This window comes from Nerophis ophidion, linkage group LG14 (genome assembly GCF_033978795.1).
Source record: "Nerophis ophidion isolate RoL-2023_Sa linkage group LG14, RoL_Noph_v1.0, whole genome shotgun sequence".
NCBI lineage: Eukaryota > Metazoa > Chordata > Actinopteri > Syngnathiformes > Syngnathidae > Nerophis > Nerophis ophidion.
In genome coordinates, this window is record NC_084624.1 from 9045492 (window position 1) to 9065358 (window position 19867).

At 44.3% G+C, this 19867-nt stretch overlaps 1 protein-coding gene across 3 annotated transcripts in view; it reads left to right on the forward strand.

Moving 5' to 3' along the window:
• The window catches only part of LOC133568079 (ceramide synthase 2-like), a 39808-nt gene that overhangs the window by 11847 nt on the left and 8094 nt on the right, over positions 1-19867 (forward strand). For all 3 annotated transcript variants that reach the window (XM_061919787.1, XM_061919785.1, XM_061919786.1), the window contains exons 4-9: positions 6615-6732; positions 12053-12171; positions 12244-12301; positions 12380-12430; positions 16279-16371; positions 16447-16575. In XM_061919787.1, coding sequence (XP_061775771.1) covers positions 6615-6732; positions 12053-12171; positions 12244-12301; positions 12380-12430; positions 16279-16371; positions 16447-16575 — 568 coding nt within the window. The remainder of the gene's footprint in view (positions 1-6614; positions 6733-12052; positions 12172-12243; positions 12302-12379; positions 12431-16278; positions 16372-16446; positions 16576-19867) is intronic.

The window sequence follows — 19867 nt, forward strand, 5'->3', positions numbered from 1 at the left end:
GTTGGCATCATGGGAGGAAACCTTTAGGGAGCAGAAGCAGAGAGGCAGAGGTTTTTTCACCTGTGACGTCGTTAGTACTTTTAATGCTGCCTGCTTTCTCAGCTCTGGTTACATATGTATATATACATATACATATACATATATACATACATATATACTGTTTATATACATATATACTGTATACATATTCATATATACATACATATATACAGTTTATATACATATATACTGTACATATATATCAGGGGTCTCAAACTCAAACACAGAGTGGGCCAAAATTCTAAACTGAACAAAGTCGCGGGCCGAAGTTGAACAGCTTAACCCTTTAATAAGGACCCAAACAAGTTTTGCATTGAATATTGAACAAGCAAGCCTTATATAACTTTATAGTGACATGCAAAATTGAGTTTTGTTGGTAGCGGGGGTGTATATTGTAGTGTCCTGGAAGAGTTAGTGCTGCAAGGGGTTCTGGGTATTCGTTCTGTTGTGTTACAAGCGTTACTAAAACGGCCTTCTTTCATCTCCGTAATATCGCTAAAATTTGCTCCATTTTGTCCACTAAAGACGCCGAGATCATTATCCATGCGTTTGTTACGTCTCGTCTCGATTACTGTAACGTATTATTTTCGGGTCTCCCCATGTCTAGCATTAAAAGATTACAGTTGGTACAAAATGCGGCTGCCAGACTTTTGACAAGAACAAGAAAGTTTGATCATATTACGCCTGTACTGGCTCACCTGCACTGGCTTCCTGTGCACTTAAGATGTGACTTTAAGGTTTTACTACTTACGTATAAAATACTACACGGTCTAGCTCCATCCTATCTTGCTGATTGTATTGTACCATATGTCCCGGCAAGAAATCTGCGTTCAAAAGACTTATTAGTGATTCCTAGAGCCCAAAAAAAGTCTGCGGGCTATAGAGCGTTTTCCGTTCGGGCTCCAGTACTCTGGAATGCCCTCCCGGTAACAGTTCGAGATGCTACCTCAGTAGAAGCATTTAAGTCTCACCTTAAAACTCATCTGTATACTCTACTCTTTAAATAGACCTCCTTTTTAGACCAGTTGATCTGCCGCTTCTTTTCTTTCTCCTATGTCCCCCCCCCCCTTGTGGAGGGGGTCCGGTCCGATGACCATGGAGGAAGTACTGGCTGTCCAGAGTCGAGACCCAGGATGGACCGCTCGTCGGGACCCAGGATGGACCGCTCGCCTGTGTATGGGTTGGGGACATCTCTACGCTGCTGATCCGCCTCCGCTTGAGATGGTCTCCTGTGGACGGGACTCTTGCTGCTGTCTTGGATCCGCTTGAACTGAACTCTCGCGGCTGTGTTGGAGCCACTATGGATTGAACTTTCACAGTATCATGTTAGACCCGCTCGACATCCATTGCTTTCGGTCCCCTAGAAGGGGGGGGGGGGGGGTTGCCCACATCTGAGGTCCTCTCCAAGGTTTCTCATAGTCAGCATTGTCACTGGCGTCCCACTTGATGTGAATTCTCCCTGCCTACTGGGTGTGTGTTTTCCTTGCCCTTTTGTGGGTTCTTCCGAGGATGTTGTAGTCGTAATGATTTGTGCAGTCCTTTGAGACATTTGTGATTTGGGGCTATATAAATAAACATTGATTGATTGATTGATAATAATAATAATAATGGATTAGATTTATATCGCACTTTTCTATTGTTGTATACTCAAAGCGCTCACAAAGAAGTGGGAACCCATCATTCATTCACACCTGGTGGTGGTAAGCTACATCTGTAGCCACAGCTGCCCTGGGGTGGACTGACGGAAGCGTGGCTGCCAGTTTGCGCCTACGGCCCCTCCGACCATTCATTCATCATTCATTCACCGGTGTGAGCAGGCACCGGGGGCAAAGGGTGAAGTGTCCTGCCCAAGGACACAACGGCAGCGACTTTGATGTCCATAGGTGGGAAGCGAACCTGCAACCCACTACGACATACCGCCCCCACGGTGCGGATGTTCTCCCGAAATGTGTTTGTCATTCTTGTTTGGTGCGGTTTCACAGTGTGGTGTAACAGTGTTAAAGTTGTTTATCAATCAATCAATGTTTATTTATATAGCCCCAAATCACAAATGTCTCAAAGGACTGCACAAATCATTACGACTACAACATCCTCGGAAGAACCCACAAAAGGGCAAGGAAAACTCACACCCAGTGGGCAGGGAGAATTCACATCCAGTGGGACGCCAGTGACAATGATGACTATGAGAAACCTTGGAGAGGACCTCAGATGTGGGCAACCCCCCCTTCTAGGGGACTGAAAGCAATGGATGTCGAGCGGGTCTAACATGATACTGTGAAAGTTCAATCCATAGTGGCTCCAACATTGCCGCGAGAGTTCAGTTCAAAGCGGATCCAAGACAGCAGCGAGAGTCCCATCCACAGGAAACCATCTCAAGCGGAGGCGGATCAGCAGCGTAGAGATGTCCCCAACCGATACACAGGCGAGCGGTCCATCCTGGGTCCCGACGAGCGGTCCATCCTGGGTCTCGACTCTGGACAGCCAGTACTTCATCCATGGTCATCGGACCGGACCCCCTCCACAAGGGAGGGGGGGACATAGGAGAAAAAAGAAAAGAAGCGGCAGATCAGCTGGTCTAAAAAGGAGGTCTATTTAAAGGCTAGAGTATACAGATGAGTTTTAAGGTGAGACTTAAATGCTTCTACTGAGGTAGCATCTCGAACTGTTACCGGGAGGGCATTCCAGAGTACTGGAGCCCGAACGGAAAACGCTCTATAGCCCGCAGACTTTTTTTGGGCTCTAGGAATCACTAATAAGCCGGAGTCCTTTGAACGCAGATTTCTTGCCGGGACATATGGTACAATACAATCGGCAAGATAGGATGGAGCTAGACCGTGTAGTATTTTATACGTAAGTAGTAAAACCTTAAAGTCACATCTTAAGTGCACAGGAAGCCAGTGCAGGTGAGCCAGTACAGGCGTAATATGATCAAACTTTCTTGTTCTTGTCAAAAGTCTAGCAGCCGCATTTTGTACCAACTGTAATCTTTTAATGCTAGACATGGGGAGACCCGAAAATAATACGTTACAGTAATCGAGACGAGACGTAACAAACGCATGGATAATGATCATACGGCCACCCTCAGTGTGACCTGTATGGCTGTTGACCAAGTATGCATTGCATTCACTTGTGTGTGTGTGTAGAAGCCGCATATATTACGTGACTGGGCCGGCACGCTGTTTGTATGGAGGAAAAGCGGACGTGACTACAGGTTGTAGAGCAGGGGTAGGGAACCTATGGCTCTAGAGCCAGATGTGGCTCTTTTGATGACTGCATCTGGCTCTCAGATAAATCTGAGCTGACGTTGCTTAACACGATAAGTAATGAATAATTCCACTTGTAATCACAGTCTTAAAAATAACGTTCAAAATATAAAACATTCTCATGCATTTTTAATCCATCCATCTGTTTTCTACCGCACCCGTTCAAGAAGTTGCGTTAATGGTAAGAAGTTATTTATTTATTATTGGTTAGTGTGGGGCTTGCCCTCATGGGGGTTCTTCAGACCCCCAAGCACCGACATGAGAGCCTGTTTCAGGGTTACAATATTGTTTTATTTTTCAATAAGTCTCTCAGTTGCTTTCCAGCAATAATCTCCTCCTGGCTGCTGCTTATAACAGAGCGACAGGTGATTAGATAACAAGGCCCAGGTGGGCCATCTACGCACCTGTCGGTGCAGGCCCGCAGGCCACGCCCCCTCCACAGTTAGCTTCAGAATAAAAATGTTATTACAAAGAATAAGAGACCTATTATACTCTAGAAATGTTGGTCTTACTTAAAAATGCACGTGTTTAGTTGTGTTCAGTGTTAAAAAAAATATTATATGGCTCTTACGGAAATATATTTAAAAATATTTGACTTTTTGGCTCTCTCAGCCAAAAAGGTTCCCGACCCCTGTTGTAGAGGATGCTAAAAGCAGTACCTTTAAGGCTACCCCCAATATTGTTGTCCGGGTGGAAATTCGGGAGAATGATGTGACCTAGCGGCAGCATGTAGATGCTGAAGAGTGCAGGGCCAAGGACCGAACCCTGGGGAACTCCACATGTTACCTTAACGTAGTCCGAGGTCACATTGTTATGGGAGACACACTGCATCCTATCAGTAAGATAAAAGTTAAACCAAGATAGGGCTAAGTCTGACATACCAATTCGTGTTTTGATACGTTCTAATAAAATATTATGATCGACGGTATCGAAGGCAGCGCTAAGATCGAGGAGCAGCAACATAGATGACGCATCAGAATCCATCGTTAGCAATAGATCATTAGTCATTTTTGCGAGGGCTGTCTCCGTGGAGTGATTTACCCTGAAACCGGATTGAAAGGTTTCACATAGATTGTTAGACGCTAAGTGTTCATTTAACTGCTCCGCAACAATTTTTTCGAGGATTTTTGAAATAAAGGGAAGGTGAGACACCGGTCGGTAGTTTACCATGAGGTCAGGATCGAGGTTAGGTCTTTTAAGAAGAGGATGAATAACCGCTTTTTTGAATGCTAGGGGAACAGTGCCCGAGGAAAGTGATAAGTTTATAATATTTAGCACTGATGGACCTAATAATACAAAGAGCTCCTTGATCAGTTTCCCAGGAAGAGGGTCAAGTAAACATGTTGTTTGTTTCATTCCATTTACACGTTGTAACAATTCCTCTAATGTTATTTCCTCATAACGGGAGAAACTATTTTGGAGGGCAGTATCCGCCGTATATACAATCGTGTCAGTGTTAATAGAACCCAGTTGTAGCTGGGACGCATTGTCTTTAATCTCCTTTCTAATGACTTCAATTTTCTTACTAAAGAATTGCATAAAGTCATCAGCTGAGTGGGTGGAGCTACTGGAAGGAGTCCCTTGTTGGGTTAGCGATGCTACCGTACTAAACAAAAAATTAGGATCGTTTTTATATGCATATACATATATATGCACATATATACATGTATATACGTATATATATATATATATATATATATACATGTACATGTATGTATATACTTATATGTACATATATACCGTATTTTTCGGAGTATAAGTCGCACCTGCCGAAAATGCATAATAAAGAAGGAAAAAAATATATATAAGTCGCATTTTTGGGGGAAATTTATTTGATAAAAGCCAACACCACGAATAGACATTTGAAAGGCAATTTAAAATAAATAAAGAATAGTGAACAACAGGCTGAATAAGTGTATGTTATATGAGGCATAAATAACCAACTGAGAAGGTGCATGCTATGTTAACGTAAAATGGATACAGAGGATTGGGAGAATGTCATGTGGTCAGAAGAAACCAAAATAGAACTTTTTGGTATAAACTCAACTCGTGGTGTTTGGAGGAAGAAGAATACTGAGTTGCATCCCAAGAACACCATACCTACTGTGAAGCATGGGGGTGGAAACATCATGCTTTGGGGCTGTTTTTCTGCTAAGGGGACAGGACGATTGATCCGTGTTAAGGAAAGAATGAATGGGGCCATGTATCGTGAGATTTTGAGCCAAAACCTCCTTCCATCAGTGAGAGCTTTGAATGGTTGACCAAATACTTATTTTCCACCATAATTTACAAATAAATTCTTTAAAATTCCTACAATGTGAATTTCTGGATTTTTTTTTCACATTCTGTCTCTCACATTTGAAGTGTACCTATGATGAAAATTACAGACCTCTGTCATCATTTTAAGTGGGAGAACTTGCACAATCGCTGGCTGACTAAATACTTTTTTGCCCCACTGTATATACATACATACATACATACATATAAATATACAGTATACATATATATACACACATATATATAGATAAATACATGCATATACACATACACACATATATATAAATATATATACAATAAGATGGCGACTTGCCCGAATGCAGCTTGGATAGGCCCCAGCACCCCCTCGCGACCCTAAAAAGGCACAAGCGGTAGGAAATGGATGGATGAGATGGACAACATAGCCAACGTCACTGGTTTCGGGGTTTGTAATAAGTATGTTTTTGGCCACACAGTTTGAACAGTAACACTGTGTTTTAATATAGGAAATAAAACACCGTACTTTAATCAAGTGATTCTTTGGGGTACCACTAGATGGAGCCGGCGTATCGCTAGTGGTGCACGTTCCACAGTTTGAGGATCCCTGCTCTAAAGTGTGTCTGGGTTTCATTTAAACTGTAATGTTAGAGAATGTGTTCATATATATATATATATATATATGAACATATATATATATATGGGAAACTATATATATATATATATATGTACACACACATACATATATACACATATATATTAATATACATATATATATATATATATGTGTGTGTGTATATATATATATACATACATATATACACATATTTATATATGTGTGTATATATATATATATATGTGTGTATATACATATATATTTCATACATATATATATATATATATATATATATATATATATATATATATACATATAATATATATATATATATATATATATATATATATATATATATATATATATATATATATATATATATATATATATATATATATATATATATGATCATCCCACATGTTTTTGTTCCACCCTGCCCTCAGGTTCCTCGCCCCGCCCATGGGCAGATGTCTCGGGGTCAGCAACAGATCACAAGTGGCGGCGGAGCCCTGCCCGGAGCTGGAGTCATTTTACACGCAAAAAAACCGGCGACCCACACAGGTTAGTGTCAGTAAAAGCCCCTCCTCAACTCTTACCTTTGCTAATAGGAGAACTGAACCTGGGAAGTCACCCCTAAGTTTACACTGCCGACCAAAGTGGGCCAAGTGGGATTTGTTGGAAAATCTGATTTTTTTCCCATCTGACTGTTTACACTGCAAGGGAAATGTGGTTGTTATCAGACTGCTGTGTAAACACGCACAAGGGGGCCCCAATGTGGCTCCAATGTGGCCCCAAAGTGGCCCCAATATGGCCCCTATGTAACTCAAATGTGGCTCCAATGTGGCTCCAATGTGGCCCCAATCTGGGCCCAATGTGTCACGCCTATGGTTCATGTTTTGTTTCGGTCATGCTATGTTTAGTTTTTTGGACATTTTAGTTTGTTTTGCATTCCCTTGTTTGTCTTACCATGCCAACTGATTTAGTTTTCTGTCATGTCTGATCCTGAGTCTTGTATGGCCATGTTACCCTGAGCATCCCTAATCTTATCTGTTCTCAAAGCTAAGCAGTGTCTGACCTGGTTAGTACTTGGATGGGAGACTGCCTAGGAATAGCAGGTTCTTTGGACTCTAAATTCCCTTTTTTTTTCACTCCCTGTTTTGTTGCCATGACAACCAATCAGTTCACCTGTCTTGTCTCACACCTGTTTTCACTTATCATGTTCATTATTTAAGCCACAGTTACCAGTTAGTCAGTCTGGCAACATCACCTCATTCACGCCCTCGATTATCTGCTTCATGCCTTGCAATGCTGTCCATTTTGTCCACGTAAGTTTTTGTTATTCATGCCACTGCGCAAGTGTTTTTGTTTCATGTTTGTAGTTTATAGCCTTTGTGCTAGTCTTTTGTTTCATAGCCCAGTTTTTTTGTACTGCCATTGTTGGTTCCTGTTATTAGTTTTAGTGTTAAAATAAAGATGTCTTTACCTTCACGCCGTTTCCACTCCATTCGCTTTGCACCTCGGGAAAACAAACCAAGACCGAGTCCAAGCCTGACACAATGTGACTCTGAAGTGGCCCTAATGTGGCCCCATTGTTGCCCCAAAGTGGCTCCTATGTGGCCCCAATGTGGACTCAGTTTGGCCCCAATGTGGTACCATTGTGGCTCCAATGTGGCCCCAATGTGGCTCCAATATGGCCCCAATATAGGCTCAATCTGGCTCCAATGTGACCCCAATGTGGCCCCAATGTGGTTCCAATGTGGCCCCAATGTGGCGCCGATGTGGCTGCAATGTAGGCTCAATCTGGCTCCAATGTGACCCCAATGTGGCCCCAATGTGGTTCCAATGTGGCCCCAATGTGGCGCCGATGTGGCTGCAATGTAGGCTCAATCTGGCTCCAATGTGACCCCAATGTGGCCCCAATGTGGTTCCAATGTGGCCCCAATGTGGCGCCGATGTGGCGCCGATGTGGCTGCAATGTGGCCCCAATGTAGGCCCAATGTGGCTCTGATGTGGCCCTAACGTGGCCCCAATGTGGCCCGATTGTGGCCCCAATGTGAACTCAATTTGGCCCTGATGTGGCCCCAAAGCGGCTCCCATGTGGCCCAAATGTGGCCCCAATGTAAGCCCAAAGTGGCCTCAATGTGGCCCCAATTTTCCCCAATGTGGTTCCAATGTGGCTCAAGTTTGACCCCAAATTGGCCCCAATGTGGTTCCATTGTGGCTCTAAGGTGGCCCCAATATGGACCCAATGTAGGCTCAATTTGACTCCAATGTGACCCCAATGTTGCCCCAATGTAGGCCCAATGTGGCCCTGATGTGGCTCTGATGTGGCCCTAATGTGGTCCCAATGTGGCCCCATTGTGGCCCCAATGTGGACTCAATTTTGCCCCAACGTGGCCCCAATGTGGCTCCCATGTGGCCCAAATGTTGCCCCAATGTAAGCCCAATGTGGCCTCAATGTGGCCCCAATTCGCCCCCAATGTGGTTCCAATGTGGCTCAAGTTTGGCCCCAAATTGGCCCCAATGTGGTTCCATTGTGACTCCAAGGTGGCCCCAATGTGGCTCCAATGTGGCTCCAATGTGGCCCCAATGTGGTCCCAATGTGTCGCCCCAATGTGGCTGCAATGTGGCCCCAATGTGGCTCCAAAGTGGCCCAAATGTGGCCCCATTGTAGGCCCAATGTGGCCCTGATGTGGCTCTGATGTGACCCAAATGTGGACCCAATACGGCCCTATTGTGGCCCCAATGTGGACTCAATTTGGCCCCAACGTGGCCCCAATGTGGCTCCCGTGTGCCCCAAATGTTGCCCCAATGTAAGACCAATGTGGTCTCAATGTGACCCCAATGTGGTTCCAATGTGGCCCCAATTTGCCCCAATGTGGTTCCAGTGTGGCTCAAGTTTGACCCCAAATTGGCCCCAATGTGGTTCCATTGTGGCTCCAAGGTGGCCCCAATATGGACCCAATGTAGGCTCAATTTGGCTCCAATGTGACCCCAATGTGGCCCCAATGTAGGCCCAATGTGGCCCTGATGTGGCTCTGATGTGGCCCTAATGTGGCCCCAATGTGGCCCCATTGTGGCCCCAATGTGGACTCAATTTTGCCCCAACGTGGCCCCAATGTGGCTCCCATGTGGCCCAAATGTTGCCCCAATCTAAGCCCAATGTGGCCTCAATGTGGCCCCAATTTGCCCCCAATGTGGTTCCAATGTGGCTCAAGTTTGGCCCCAAATTGGCCCCAATGTGGTTCCATTGTGACTCCAAGGTGGCCCCAATGTGGCTCCAATCTGGCCCCCAATGTGGTCCCAATGTGTCGCCCCAATGTGGCTGCAATGTGGCTCCAAAGTGGCCAAATGTGGCCCCAATGTAGGCCCAATGTGGCCCTGATGTGGCTCTGATGTGGCCCAAATGTGGACCCAATACGGCCCTATTGTGTCCCCAATGTGGACTCAATTTGGCCCCAACGTGGCCCCAATGTGGCTCCCGTGTGCCCCAAATGTTGCCCCAATGTAAGACCAATGTGGCCTCAATGTGACCCCAATGTGATTCCAATGTGGCCCCAATTTGCCCCAATGTGGTTCCAATATGGCTCAAGTTTGACCCAAAATTGGCCCCAATGTGGTTCCATTGTGGCTCCAAGGTGGCCCCAATATGGACCCAATGTAGGCTCAATTTGGCTCCAATGTGACCCCAATGTGGCCCCAATGTGGTGACGATGTGGCTGCAATGTGGCCCAAATGTGGCCCCAATGTAGGCCCAATGTGGCCCTGATGTGGCTCTGATGTGGCCCTAATGTGGCTCCAATGTGGCCCGATTGTGGCGCAAATGTGGACTCAATTTGGCCCCTACGTGGCCCCAATGTGCCTCCCATGTGGCCCAAATGTTGCCCCCAATGTAAGCCCAATGTGGCCTCAATGTGGCCCCAATTTGCCCCCAATGTGGTTCCAATGTGGCTCAAGTTTGGCCCCAAATTGGCCCCAATGTGGTTCCATTGTGGCTCCAGGATGGCCTGAATCTGGCTCCAATGTGGCCCCAATGTGGCTCCAATGTGGCCCCAATGTGGTCCCAATGTGTCGCCCCAATGTGGCTGCAATGTGGCCCCAATGTGGCTCCAAAGTGGCCCAAATGTGGCCCCAATGTAGGCCCAATGTGGCCCTGATGTGGCTCTGATGTGGCACAAATGTGGCCCCAATGTGGCCCCAATTTGCCCCAATGTGGTTCCAATGTGGCTCAAGTTTGACCCCAAATTGGCCCCAATGTGGTTCCAATGTGGCTCCAAGGTGGCCCCAATATGGACCCAATGAAGGCTCAATTTGGCTCCAATGTGAACCAAATGTGGTGCCGATGTGGCTGCAATGTGGCCCAAATGTGGCCCCAATGTAGGCCCAATGTGGCCCTGATGTGGCTCTGTTGTGGCCCTAATGTGGCCCCAATGTGGGCCCGATTGTGGCCCCAATGTGGACTCAATTTGGCCCCAACGTGGCCCCAATGTGGCTCCCATGTGGCCCAAATGTTGCCCCAATGTAAGCCCAATGTGGCCTCAATGTGGCCCCAATTTTCCCCCAATGTGGTTCCAATGTGGCTCAAGTTTGGCCCCAAATTGGCCCCAATGTGGTTCCATTGTGGCTCCAAGGTGGCCCCAATGTGGCTCCAATGTTGCCCCAATGTGGTCCCAATGTGTCGCCCTAATGTGGCTGCAATGTGGCCCCAATGTGGCTCCAAAGTGGCCCAAATGTGGCCCCAATGTAGGCCCAATGTGACCCTGATGTTGCTCTGATGTGGCCCAAATGTGCCCCAATGTAGGCCCAATGTGGCCCTGATGTTGCTCTGATGTGGCCCAAATGTGGCCCCAATGTAGGCCCAATGTGGCCCTGATGTGGCCCCAATGTGGCCCCAAAAAGTGACCCCATTGTGGCCCTAATCTGGACTCAATTTGGCCCCAACGTGGCCCCAATGTGGCTCCCGTGTGACCCAAATGTGGCCCCAATGTAAGCCCAATGTGGCCTCAATGTGGCCCGAATTTGGCCCCAATGTAAGCCTAATGTGGTTCCAGTTTGGCATACATGTGGTTCCAATGTAGGCCCAATGTGGGTCCAATGTGGCCCCAATGTGGCTCCAATGTGGCCCAAATGTAAGACCAATGTGGCCTCAATGTGGCCTCAATGTGGCCCCAATGTGGCTCCAGTTTGGCCTCAATGTGGCTCCAATGTAGGCCCAATGTGGCCTCAATGTGGCCCAAATTTGGCCCCAATGTAAGCCTAATGTGGTTCCAGTTTGGCATACATGTGGTTCCAATGTAGGCCCAATGTGGGTCCAATGTGGCCCCAATGTGGCTCCAAATGTGGCCCCAATGTAAGACTAATGTGGCCTCAATGTGGCCTCAATGTGGCCCCAATGTGGTTCCAATGTGGCTCCAGTTTGGCCTCAATGTGGCTCCAATGTAGGCCCAATGTGGCTCCAATGTGGCCCCAATGTGGCTCCAAAGTGGCCCCAATGTGGCTCCGATGTGGCCCTAATGTGGTCCCAATGTGGCTCCAATGTGGCCCTAATGTGGTCCCAATGTGGCGCCGATGTGGCTCCAATGTAGGCCCAATGTGGCTCCAATGTGGCCCCAATGTGGCTCCAAAGTGGCCCCAATGTGGCTCCGATGTGGCCCAAATGTGGCCACAATGTGGCTCCAATGTGGCCCTAATGTGGTCCCAATCTGGCCCCGATGTGGCTCCAAAGTGGCTCCCATGTGGCCCAAATGTGGCCACAATGTGGCTCCAATGTGGCTCCATTGTGGCCCTAATGTGATCCAAATGTGTCCCCAATCTTTTGTGAAAGTTAAAATAAAAAAAATAAAAATGCCTTCCTTTGTGTTTTTTTGTTTTGCTTTTTCAGAGTGATGTTGTCCATTTAATGTTCCTGTGCAGCCGAAGCCAGAGACAAGTGGAGCGCTGGTTCCGACTTCGCAGGCACCAGGACCGGCCGTGTCGGACCAGGAAGTTTGCGGAGGCCGCGTAAGAATTTAACTCCATTGTCGTTCTGAAGCAAAAAAATTTTACAACTGGTTTTCACCTGAATTTTCCAAGTTGGAGATTCTTTTTCTACATCACAGCCTTTATTGCTGGGCTGGTCTGCTTGCTGGATGTAAGTTGTGTCGAACCTTAAAACCACTTTATTTGGCCTTTGCTTTTAATTGAAATGATCATTATAATTTCCCCATAGGCTCCTTGGTTCTGGGACCTCAGGGAATGTTGGCGACAATATCCAGTTCAGGTCAGAACATTGCAGTCTATGATCAACATTGTAGTCACAAAACGTGCATTGAAGATATATTAAAAAGAAGATCTGTATGAATAAAAAAGGCATTTACAAGGAAAATAACATTATGTTTATTATAGTGAGTGTACTTTTTAATGGTGTGGAACGGCATTGTGTCTGGAATTGTGGGACTTTTCCCGCAGAAACCGGAATGTCATATTTTGTAACTCCACCAGGTGGCAGTAGCAAGATTCAAAGTATGATGAGTGGTTAGATTCATATGTGGTACATTTTCCGTCATGTTGTTTATGTAATTTTATGACTATACACATGGATGCAAAGGATTATGGGTATTTGTTGTGTTGCGTTTATGTTGTGTTACTGTGAGGATGTTCTCCCATGAATTGATTAACGTGGACCCCGACTTAAACAAGTTGAAAAACTTATTCGGGTGTTACCATTTAGTGGTCAATTGTACGGAATATGTACTGTACTGTGCAATCTACTAATAAAAGTATCAATCAATCAATCAATCAATCCCGAAATGTGTTAGTCACTCTTGTTTGGTGTGGCTTCACAGTGTGGCGCATATTAGTAAGAGTGTTAAAATTGTTTTTATCACAACCATTACGGCATTGTGGAACGGCATTGTGTCTGGAATTGTGGGACTTTTCCCGCAGAAACCTGTTAGTCATATTTTGTAACTCCACCAGGTAGCAGTAGCAAGATTCAAAGTATGATGAGTGGTTAGATTCATATGTGGTACATTTTCCGTCATGTTGTTTATGTAATTTTATGACTAGACACATGGATGCAAAGGATTCTGGGTATTTGTTGTGTTGCGTTTATGTTGTGTTACTGTGAGGATGTTCTTCCGAAATGTGTTTGTCACTCTTGTTTGGTGTGGCTTCACAGTGTGGCGCATATTAGTAAGAGTGTTAAAATTGTTTATATCACAACCATTAGTGTACTCTGTGTCACCCAGTATGCCCTTCAATCTTGTACGTGTGTTTGCGGAAGCTGCATACAGCATGTTCGAACATTTTGTAGAAGGTGTCAAAGGCAATGGCTTCCCAGCACGCCCTTATTCCCGTTATCTGAATGAGCACCATCGGATATTCGCGAGAACGTTAGCTGCTCCCGTTGCCTTCTATACTCTGTGACACGGGTCAAACTAGCTCTTTAAGTGGTAAAGGTCGCCGTCTCCGGCTATATAGCAACGGGCGGGCGGTTGCGGTTCTGATAAAATGTTGGTTCGGGTGGATGGCGAGTGGATGACGACTTTAGTGATGCGGTTGCGGATGGTATAATTGCCTATCCACGCATGTGTATATACAATAGGGCAAAAAAGTATTCAGTCAGCTACCGATTGTGCAAGTTCTCCCACTTAAAATGATGACAGAGGTCTGTAATTTTCATCATAGGTACACTTCAACTGTGAGAGACAGAATGTGAAAAAGAAATATCCAGGAATTCACATTGTAGGAATTTTAAAGAATTTATTTGTAAATTATGTTGGAAAATAAGTATTTGGTCATTTCAAACAAGGAAGATCTCTGGCTCTCACAGACCTGTAACTTCTTCTTTAAGAAGCTCTTCTGTCCTCCACTCGTTACCTGTATTAATGGCCCTTGTTTGAACTTGTTATCTGTATAAAAGACACTTGTCCACAGCCTCAAACAGTCAGACTCCAAACTCCACTATGGCCAAGATCAAAGAACTGTCGAAGGACACCAGGAAAAGAATTGTAGACCTGCACCAGACTGGGAAGAGTGAATCTACAATAGGCAAGCAGCTTGGTGTGAAAAAAATCAACTGTGGGAGCAATTATCAGAAAATGGAAGACATACATGACCACTGATAATCTCCCTCGATCTGGGGCTCCACGCAAGATCTCCTCCCGTGGGGTCAAAATGATCATGAGAACGGTGAGCAAAAATCCCAGAACCACACGGGGGGACCTGGTGAATGACCTACAGAGAGCTGGGACCAAAGTAACAAAGGTTACCATCAGTAACACACTACGCCGACAGGGAATCAAATCCTGCAGTGCCAGACGTGTCCCCCTGATTAAGCCAGTGCATGTCCAGGCCCATCTGAAGTTTGCCAGAAAGCACATGGGAGAATGTCATGTGGTCAGATGAAACCAAAATAGAATTTTTTGGTATAAACTCAACTCCTCGTGTTTGGAGGAAGAAGAATACTGAGTTGCATCCCAAGAACACCATACCTACTGTGAAGCATGCGGGTGGAAACATCATGCTTTGGGGCTGTTTTTCTGCTAAGGGGACAGGACGATTGATCCGTGTTAAGGAAAGAATGAATGGGGCCATGTATCGTGAGATTTTGAGCCAAAACCTCCTCCCATCAGTGAGGGCTTTGAATAGTTGACCAAATACTTATTTTCCACCATAATTTACAAATAAATTCTTTAAAATTCCTACAATATGAATTCCTGGATTTTTTCCCCACATTCTGTCTCTCACAGTTGAAGTGTACCTATGATGAAAATTACAGACCTCTGTCATCATTTTAAGTGGGAGAACTTGCACAATCGCTGGCTGACTAAATACTTGTTTGCCCCACTGTACATATGTATGTATATATAAATGTGTATGTATGTGTATATGTATATTTATATATATATATATATATATATATATATATATATATATATATGCATATATATGTAGATATAAAGTTTTTAGTTTTTTTTAAATGTATTGTTTGAATATTTTTTTTAAATACCTTTATTCTTATTATTTGTGTTTTTCCCCATGTATGTTTTATATTATATTTTAAAACATTCTAAGGTGAGGGAAAATTATTTATAAGTACAAATAAATAATAATAATGATAATAATAATTATTATTATTTATATATATATATATATATATACATACTGTACCCTTGTGTATATATATATATATATATATATATATATATACATATATATATATGAATGTATATATATAGTATATATATTCATTATTTTTTCATTTATTATGTATGTGCATTATATATATATATATATATATTTTATATATACATATATACATGTGTAACACATAATTACAAAAAAATATATATATACATACATTTTTTATATATATATAATATATATGTTTATTATATATACATATATAACATATATAATTACAAAAATAATATATATATACATAGATAGTACAAAAATATATATATATTTACACACACACATATATTTATATATATATATATATATATATATATATATATATATATATATATATATATATATATATATATATATATATATATATATATAAACTTTCCTTCACCTAAGAATGTATTATAATATAATATAAAAAATATACGTGGGAAAATACACAAATAATAAGAATAACATGTATATAAAAATATTAAAGTTAGACTAAAAAGTCGGAAAATAAAATAAAATATGAAGACAAAATTGCACTACCCTAACTATTGCGTGTATGCTTAAATCAGAACAATGAACCAGAAAATTGAATCCAAATATAACATAAAAAATTAAAAACACTTTCCAAACAGTGTTACTGTTCAAACAGTGGGTAATGTTACAGTAGCCTAAAATATTAGTTGTACTTGTTAATTAAAACCTCTGCCTTGATTTGAATGAATACTTAGGTCTACTCTGCTACTGTATTTTACTGTTGGTCATTACGGTGGTACTTGAGCACATTTGAGGGGGGACCCCCCCCCCCCTTTTCCACTTCACCAGGTGCTCGCCATGGAGCCCCACCTCCAGGCCTGGGAAACCTTGGTCCTCGATCATCTTCTGTATAGAACTTCTTCAACATGTCCCTTTTATCTGCAATACTAAAGGTACATTTCCCCACAGCCCATGCAGCCAGAACTTTACTGGTACTACATGCTGGAGCTGGGCTTTTACGGCTCCCTGCTGCTCCGCATCTCTGCGGACATCAAGAGGAAGGTGCCATTTATTCCAGTCAAGTGTGGCTATGTTTCAAAAAACTTTTTATTGGATGTTGTGTTCTTGATTCACCAGGACTTTAAAGAACAAGTGCTCCACCACCTGGCCACCATCTTCCTGCTGAGTTTCTCCTACTGTGCCAACTACATCCGCATCGGCACCTTGGTCATGCTTCTTCACGACTCCTCTGACATCCTCCTCGAGGTAACAGTCATTTTTGCTCGGGCTGTCAAACGAGGCATTTTTAATCGGATGAACCAGGGTGCGGAATTTGGATTTAATCACGATTAAAAAAATGCATCATTCAAATTGGCTAAAAAAAAGACTTCCATATTTGTACATCATAGCCATTTTATTATCAGAATGTCATCCAGGAAGGATTTTAAAAGTCACGTCATTCATCTAAAGTTCTTCCGGGATGTCTTTTGGAGTGAACTTTCCCAGCGAGCACAACGGTCAAAGTCTCCTCAATCCTTCACGCCAGCATCGATGGTGAAGGTGAAAGAGCTTGAAGGATAGGAGAGGATAGCGCTTTGTTGTCATTGAGCTTAAAAACTACAACCAGGTGACATTTTCAGCACAGACTCTTTTCAGGCGATGTAGATCTTGAACCCCAAGATGCAGAGATGGCAGGAGTAGCGCAGGAAAACAGGACTTTAAAGTCAGAAAGGAAAGAGTGCGACGGGTAAGCGCACATGCAGGTACAACAGGAACCAGGCAACATGAAACAGGAACCTGGCACTAGGAACCAGGCAACATGAAAAAGGCAACATGAAACAGGCACCAGATACCAGGAAACAGGCAACAGGAAACGAGCAACATGAACCAGGCAACAGGAACCAGGCAACATGAAACTGGAACCAGGAACCTGGCAACATGAACCAGTCGCCAGGAACCAGGAATATGAGCCAGGCAACAGGCCAAGGAAACCAGAAACCAGGCAACATGAAACTGGAACCAGGAACCTGGCAACATGAACCAGGCACCAGGAATCAGGAACATGAACCAGGCAACAGGCCACGGAAACCAGAAACCAGGCAACAGGAACCAGGAAACATGAAACTGGAACCAGGAACCGGGCAACATGAAACAGGCACCAGGAACCAGGAACATGAACCAGGAAACAGACCAAGGAAACCAGAAACCGGGCAACAGGAACCAGGCAACATGAAACTGGAACCAGGAATCAGGCAACATGAACCAGGCACCAGGAACCAGGAACATGAACCAGGCAACAGGCCAAGGAAACCAGAAACCAGGCAACAGGAACCAGTAAACATGAAACTGGAACCAGGAACCGGGCAACATGAAACAGGCACCAGGGACCAGGAACATGAACCAGGCAACAGGCCAAGGAAACCAGAAACCAGGCAACAGGAACCAGGCAACATGAAACTGGAACCAGGAACCAGGCAACATGAAACTGGAACCAGGAACCTGGCAACATGAACCAGGCACCAGGAACCAGGAACATTAACCAGGCAACAGGCCAAGGAAACCAGAAACCAGGCAACATGAAACTGGAACCAGGAACCTGGCAACATGAACCAGGCACCAGGAACCAGGAACATGAACCAGGCAACAGACCAAGGAAACCAGAAACCAGGCAACAGGAACCAGGCAACATGAAACTGGAACCAGGAACCTGGCAACATGAACCAGGCACCAGGAACCAGGAACATGAACCAGGCAACAGGCCAAGGAAACCAGAAACCAGGCAACAGGAACCAGGAAACATGAAACTGGAACCAGGAAGCTGGCAACATGAACCAGGCACCAGGAACCAGAAACATGAACCAGGCAACAGGCCAAGGAAACCAGAAACCAGGCAACAGGAACCAGGCAACATGAAACTGGAACCAGGAACCTGGCAACATGAACCAGGCACCAGGAACCAGGAACATGAACCAGGCAACAGGCCAAGGAAACCAGAAACCAGGCAACAGGAACCAGGCAACATGAAACCGGAACCAGGAACCTGGCAACATGAACCAGGCACTAGGAACCAGAAACATGAACCAGGCAACAGGCCAAGGAAACCAGAAACCAGGCAACAGGAACCAGGCAACATGAACCAGGCACCAGGAACCAGGAACATGAACCAGGCAACAGGTCAAGGAAACCAGAAACCAGGCAACAGGAACCAGGCAACATGAAACTGGAACCAGGAACCTGGCAACATGAACCATGCACCAGGAACCAGGAACATTAACCAGGCAACAGGCCAAGGAAACCAGGAACCGGGCAACAGGAACTAAGCAACAGGAACGAGGCAACAGGCAACAATTATCGAGCCCCGACTGTAGGGCGAGGCAGGCATAAATAGCAGCCTGAATGGCAACTGCAACCAGGTGTGCCAGGCTGCCAATCAGGGTCAGGTGAGGAAAACGAGCGCTCAGGGAGACATGCGGGAAATGTAACAAAAAAAAGCGCGGCGACAGGAAGTGATTCTAAAACACAGGAGAACCCAAACATAGCCAAACTGAACCAGGCAATATGAATCATGAAACATGAAACAGGAACCAGGCTTAAGGCATCATGAAACATGAAGCATGAAGCATGAAACATGAAACAGGCAACATAAAACATGAACCATGAAACGGGAACCAGGCATCATGAAACATGAAGCATGAAACAGGAACCAGACTTCAGGCATCATGAAACATGAAGCATGAAACAGGGACCAGGCTTCAGGCATCATGAAACATGAAGCATGAAACAGGAACCAGGCTTCAGGCATTATGAAACATGAAGCATGAAACAGGAACCAGGCTTCAGGCATAATGACACATGAAGCCTGAAACATGAAACAGGAACCAGGCTTCAGGCGTCATGAAACATGAAACAGGAAACAAGTTTCAGTCATCAAGAAACATGAAACATGAAACGGTAACCAGGCATCATGAAACATAAAGCATGAAACAGGAACCAGGCTTCAGGTATCATGAAACATGAAGCATGAAACAGGAACCAGGCTTCAGGCATCATGAAACATGAAACAGGAAACAAGTTTCAGGCATCATGAAACATGAAACATGAAACGGTAACCAGGCATCATGAAACATTAAGCATGAAACAGGAACCAGGCTTCAGGCATCATGAAACATGAATCTTGAAACATGAAACAGGGACCAGGCTTCAGGCATCATGAAACATGAAGCATGAAACAGGAACCAGGCTTCAGGCATAATGAAACATGAAGCCTGAAACATGAAACAGGAACCAGGCTTTAGGCATCATGAAACATGAAACAGGAAACAAGTTTCAGGCATCATAAAACATGAAACATGAAACGGTAACCAGGCATCATGAAACATGAAACAGGAAACAGGTTTCAGTCATCAAGAAACATGAAACATGAAACGGTAACCAGGCATCATGAAACATGAAGCATGAAACAGGAACCAGGCTTCAGGTATCATGAAACATGAAGCATGAAACAGGAACCAGGCATCAGGCATCATGAAACATGAAACAAGAAACAAGTTTCAGGCAT